This window comes from Rhinopithecus bieti, unplaced genomic scaffold (assembly GCF_001698545.2).
Source record: "Rhinopithecus bieti isolate Rb0 unplaced genomic scaffold, ASM169854v2 scaffold_1295, whole genome shotgun sequence".
Classification (NCBI taxonomy): Eukaryota; Metazoa; Chordata; class Mammalia; order Primates; family Cercopithecidae; genus Rhinopithecus; species Rhinopithecus bieti.
The window spans coordinates 1,457,506-1,462,235 of NW_016803880.1; the positions used below are offsets into that span (position 1 = coordinate 1,457,506).

Genomic DNA, 4,730 nt, shown 5'->3' on the forward strand with positions numbered 1-4,730 from the left:
AAAAAAAAAAAAAAAAAAAAAAATCATAAAATAAATGTCTATTGTTACTAATGAGATCAAAGGAGTTTAAGATGGTGGCATACTAACCACCAGAGTAACATTTGGTTAAATTTGGGGGAAAACTAGCTCTCTTGCTTTTTACTGCTGAGATAAATTTTTTTGTTTGTTTGTTTTATTTTGTTTTGAGACTGGCTTGCACTCTGCTGCCCAGGCTGGAGTACAGTGGCACGATCTCAGCTCACTGCAACCTCCACCTTCAGGATTGAAACGATTCTCCTGCCTCTGCCTCCTGAGTGGCTGGGATTACAGGCACATACCACCCCACCACACCCAGCTAACGTTTGTAGTTTTTGGTAGAGGTGGGGTTTCAGCATGTTGGCCAGGCTGGTCTTGAACTCCTGGCCTTAAGTGATCCACCTGCCTCAGCCTCCCAGAGTGCTGAATTACAGGTGTAAGCCACCGCGCCCAGCTTAGTTTCATCTTTCACTTTATTCTGACAACATTATGACATTAAAGTCCAAGAGATATTGGGCTCGTCCTTGTTTGGTCTCTGGTGATCTAGATGAGGCAGGACTGAGCCCCTCGAATGTATTATCTCAAAAAGTTAGTAGCAGCTACTATGCAAAGTTCCAAGGCTCAAGTTAAATCCTGGGCATATCCACGGATGTGTGGTAGGGCATAGACTCCAGCTCTCATGCAAGAAAGAACAAGAGTGGGATGAGATAATTTTTTTTTTTTGAGGCGGAGTCTCGCTCTGTCGCCCAGGCTGGAGTGCAGTGGCGCTATCTCGGCTCACTGCAAGCTCCGCCTCCTGGGTTTACGCCATTCTCCTGCCTCAGCCTCCCGAGTAGCTGGGACTACAGACGCCCGCCACCTCGCCCGGCTAGTTTTTTTTTTTGTATTTTTTAGTAGAGACGGGGTTTCACCGTGTTAGCCAGGATGGTCTCGATCTCCTGACCTCAAGCGATACTCCAGCCTCAGTCTCCCAAAGCACTAGGATTCTAGGTGTGAGTCACCGCATCCAGCCTCTATACATGCTTTAAAAGTCACTTCCTTCCAGTTACAGGGCAATCTAGGTAACACAGTCATCTGATCACTCACATCACCTTACTTTACTTCTCTGTCCAGCAATTATCCACTATCTGGTAATTTTCTTTCTTTTTTTTTTTTTTTTGAAACAGAGTCTCACTCTGTTGCCCAGGCTGGAGTGCAGTGGTGCGGTTACAGCTCACTGCAGCCTCAGTCTCCCAGGCTCAAGCAATTCTCGTACCTCAGCCTCCTGAGTAGCTGGGACTACAGGCCTACAGGCACAGGACCCCACATCTGGCTAATTTTTGTATTTTTTGTAGAGACAGGGGTCTCTCTCTGTTGCCCAAACTGGTCTCAAACCCTGGGCTCAAGTGATCCTCCTTGGTCTCCCAAAGTGCTGGGATTATAGGCATGAGGTATTATGCCTGGCCGTAATTTTCTTTTCTTTCTTTTTTGAGGCTGAGTTTTGCTCTTGTTGCCCAGGCTGGAGTGCAATGGCGTGATCTCGGCTCACAGCAACCTCTGCGTCCCGGGTTCAAGCGATTCTCCTGCCTCAGCCTCCCCAGTAGTTGGGATTACAGTCATGTGCCACCATGTCCAGCTAAGTTTTGTATTTTTAGTAGAGACAGGGTTTCTCCATGTTGGTCAGGCTGGTCTCGAACTCCCAACCTCAAGTGATCTGCCCGCCTTGGCCTCCCAAAGTGCTGGGATTATAGGTGTGAGCCACCGTGCCCAGCCCATAATTTTATTTTTACCTTTATGTTTAGCCCTCTTCATCCATACAGAGAAATGTGCAAATATAAGGTCTTTGAGAGATGCAACATCTTTGTGTTGTTCATGGCTATAATTAGTACCTGGAAGTGCCTGGAATATAGTAAGTGCTCGATAAATATTTATTGAAAAGAAATAGTCATGAGAAATAAAATGCTGTACAAGAATGTTCGCTGCTGCTTTATTTATAATAGCCAAAAAACTGAAGATAGCCCAGGTTTCTATCAAAACAAGAATGGAACTGGTATATTCATATGATGGAATACTACTGAGCAATCAAAAGAAACTGATACACATGATAACAGATGAAAATATTTCCCTGAGTGAAAGAACCCTTACACAAAAATATCTATTGCATGACTCCAACCATATGAAGTTCTAGAACAAGAAAAATAAGTATGGTGGGGAAAAAAAATTAGAACAGTGGTTACCTTTGGGGAGAACTGGGTGGGGTCTAAGAAAGGGCATGAAAGAACTTTATGGGGTGATGGTAATGTTCTATACGTTAATATGGCTTGAGTTCCATAGGTGTATGCATTTAAAAACTCACGTGTATTTAAGGTATACATTTCATTTTTACCTTTAAAATCCTTAATTTGGGCCGGGGCACGGTGGCTCATGCCTGTAATCTCAGCACTTTGGGAGGCCGAGGTGGGTGGATCATGAGGTCAGGAGATCGAGACCATCTTGGCTAACACGGTGAAACCCTGTCTCTACTAAAAATACAAAAAATTAGCTGGGCGTGGTGGCAGGCGCCTGTGGTCTCAGCTACTTGGGAGGCTGAGGCAGGAGAATGGCGTGAACCCAGGAGGCAGAGGTTGCAGTGAGCCGGGATGGCGCCACTGCACTCCAGCCTGAGCGACAGAGCAAGACTCCGTCTCAAAAACAAAACAAAACAAAACTAATTTGAATGATGTACATTAGCGATACTTAGAAGCTACTGTCTGCAGTTTACTTTGAAATGTATGAAAACAGATGGATTGATGGGATATGTGACAAAGCTGGTAGAGTAAAATTCTATACTCTCCAGGTCAGTGTTTTTCAACCTCAACACTATCAGCATTTTGAACCAGCAAATTTGTTATTGTCAGGGGATGTCCTGTTCATTGTAGGAAGTTGAGGAGCATCCCTGGGCTCTACCTACTCCATGCCAATAGCATCCTTCCAGTTGTGACAACCCAAAATGTCTTCAGACACTGCTAAATAGAGGGGAAATCCGTCCTTCCCCTTTCTCTTGAGATCTGCTCCACTGTAAAATTCTCTCGACTTTGCTTTACACTTGAATTTTTTCATAATAAATGTTGTAGGAAAAAATAAATTATGACATTGAAAAATGCTCATGAAACACCATGCAGAAGATGTAGTTTATGAACACCTACAATACATACTGTCTTTTGTTTAAAAAAAAAAAAAGCGGCGGGGTTGGGGGGGGAGAGCTAGCAGTGATATTTAGTATTGCTAAATGTCAGTGTCTACAAATCGTATCTATGACACTTCTAAAATGAATATTATAAAGTGTATTCCATATAGTTGGATTGGGAAGAAAAACATTTCCAATTACCCTCCTGTCAGCATCTCCTTCAAACTACCCTTTTATTAAGAGGGATAAATATGCATTCACACGGTTCCTCCCAGGTTGGTTAATGGGCAAGAACACCTAAGATAGCCAAGGCCACCATGCATCCAGGCTCAGATCTCCCTAATTGCCCTCCTCCTCCATGATTCAGGGACAAGGAGGATCACCGCTGTGTGGGAAGATACTAGAAATGCAAAATTTGGAACCCCGCCCCTACCTACCGAATCTTGATCTGCATTTCAACAGGATCCCCGAACTATTCCTAGGCACGTTCGAGTTTGAGGAGCATTAACGGACCAATTCTTTGTCCCTGAAAAGTGCCCACTATACTGACAGTGGCGGCCGCTGGGAAATGACAACGGGGTTGGCATGGAGAGTTATTAAGAAGAAAAACTCCAGCCGGGCGCGGTGGCTCAGGCCTGTAATCCCAGCACTTTGGGAGGCCAGGGGTGGCGGATCGCCTGAGGTCAGGAGTTCGAGACCAGCCTGGCCAACATGGTGAAACCCCCGTCTCTACTAAAAAATACAAAAATTATCTGGGCATGGTGGTGGGCGCCTGTAATCCTTGCTACTCGGGAGGCCGAGGCAGGAGAATCGCTTGAACCCGGGAGGTGGAGGCTGCTGTGAGCCGAGATCGCGACACTGCACTCCAGCTTGGGGGACAGAGCGAGACTCCGTCTCAAAAAAAAAAAGAAGAAAACTCTGCTACTGAGAAGTACCTAGCAGGGACAAAGCATTCCCTACGTCGTTCCAGGTGCGTACACAAACACTGGCGGACCCGGCGCCGGACCTGCCGGCTCTAGCTTCCGGCCACCGCCCTGCGCGCGCATGCGCCGGGCGCCGTGTTTTTTTCTGGTAGGCCGCTAGCTGAGGCGGTTTGTAAGTTTTGGGTCGCAGTATACTAGAATTTTGAGGCTCCCTTCCGATGAAAACTGAGCTGTCCGTGCAGCCATGGAACCCGGGTTACAGCAGTGAGGGGGCCGCGACTCAAGGTGAGTCTCGCCTCAGCGCCAGTGGCGAGCGCCACGGGGGTTTCCCACGCTGCCCCGCCGGCCGCAACTCTTTGGGAACGTTCCCGGCATGACTGCCCGCCGCCTCCCCTCACTGCAGGCGCCCATCGGTCGGTTTGGACCTCGGCGTTGCTTCCCGGCTTCAGCAGCCCCCCTCCAGCCGGGGACCTCGCCCCGAGGGCAATTAGGGTGCGAGAGCGGCTGCGTGCTGGGCATTCTTCCTGAGAGCTTCGTGGCTTGGGTCGCGGGGTGCCGTGCTCTGTTTTTCAAAAAAAAAAATCTACAAGGAAAAGATATTCCACTCAGAAATATCAAGTTTCAGTCTACATTCTCTTAAATATATA

The 4,730-nt window shown here is 47.2% G+C and overlaps 1 protein-coding gene across 1 annotated transcript in view; it reads left to right on the top strand.

Annotated features, from left to right (window-relative positions):
• Positions 1-4,188: 4,188 nt before the first annotated feature.
• Positions 4,189-4,730, top strand: part of RWDD2B (RWD domain containing 2B) — a 12,435-nt gene continuing 11,893 nt past the window's right edge. Inside the window, exon 1 of the mRNA XM_017856321.1 lies at positions 4,189-4,368. Within this exon, the coding sequence (XP_017711810.1) occupies positions 4,302-4,368 (67 nt within the window). The 5' untranslated portion in view covers positions 4,189-4,301. The remainder of the gene's footprint in view (positions 4,369-4,730) is intronic.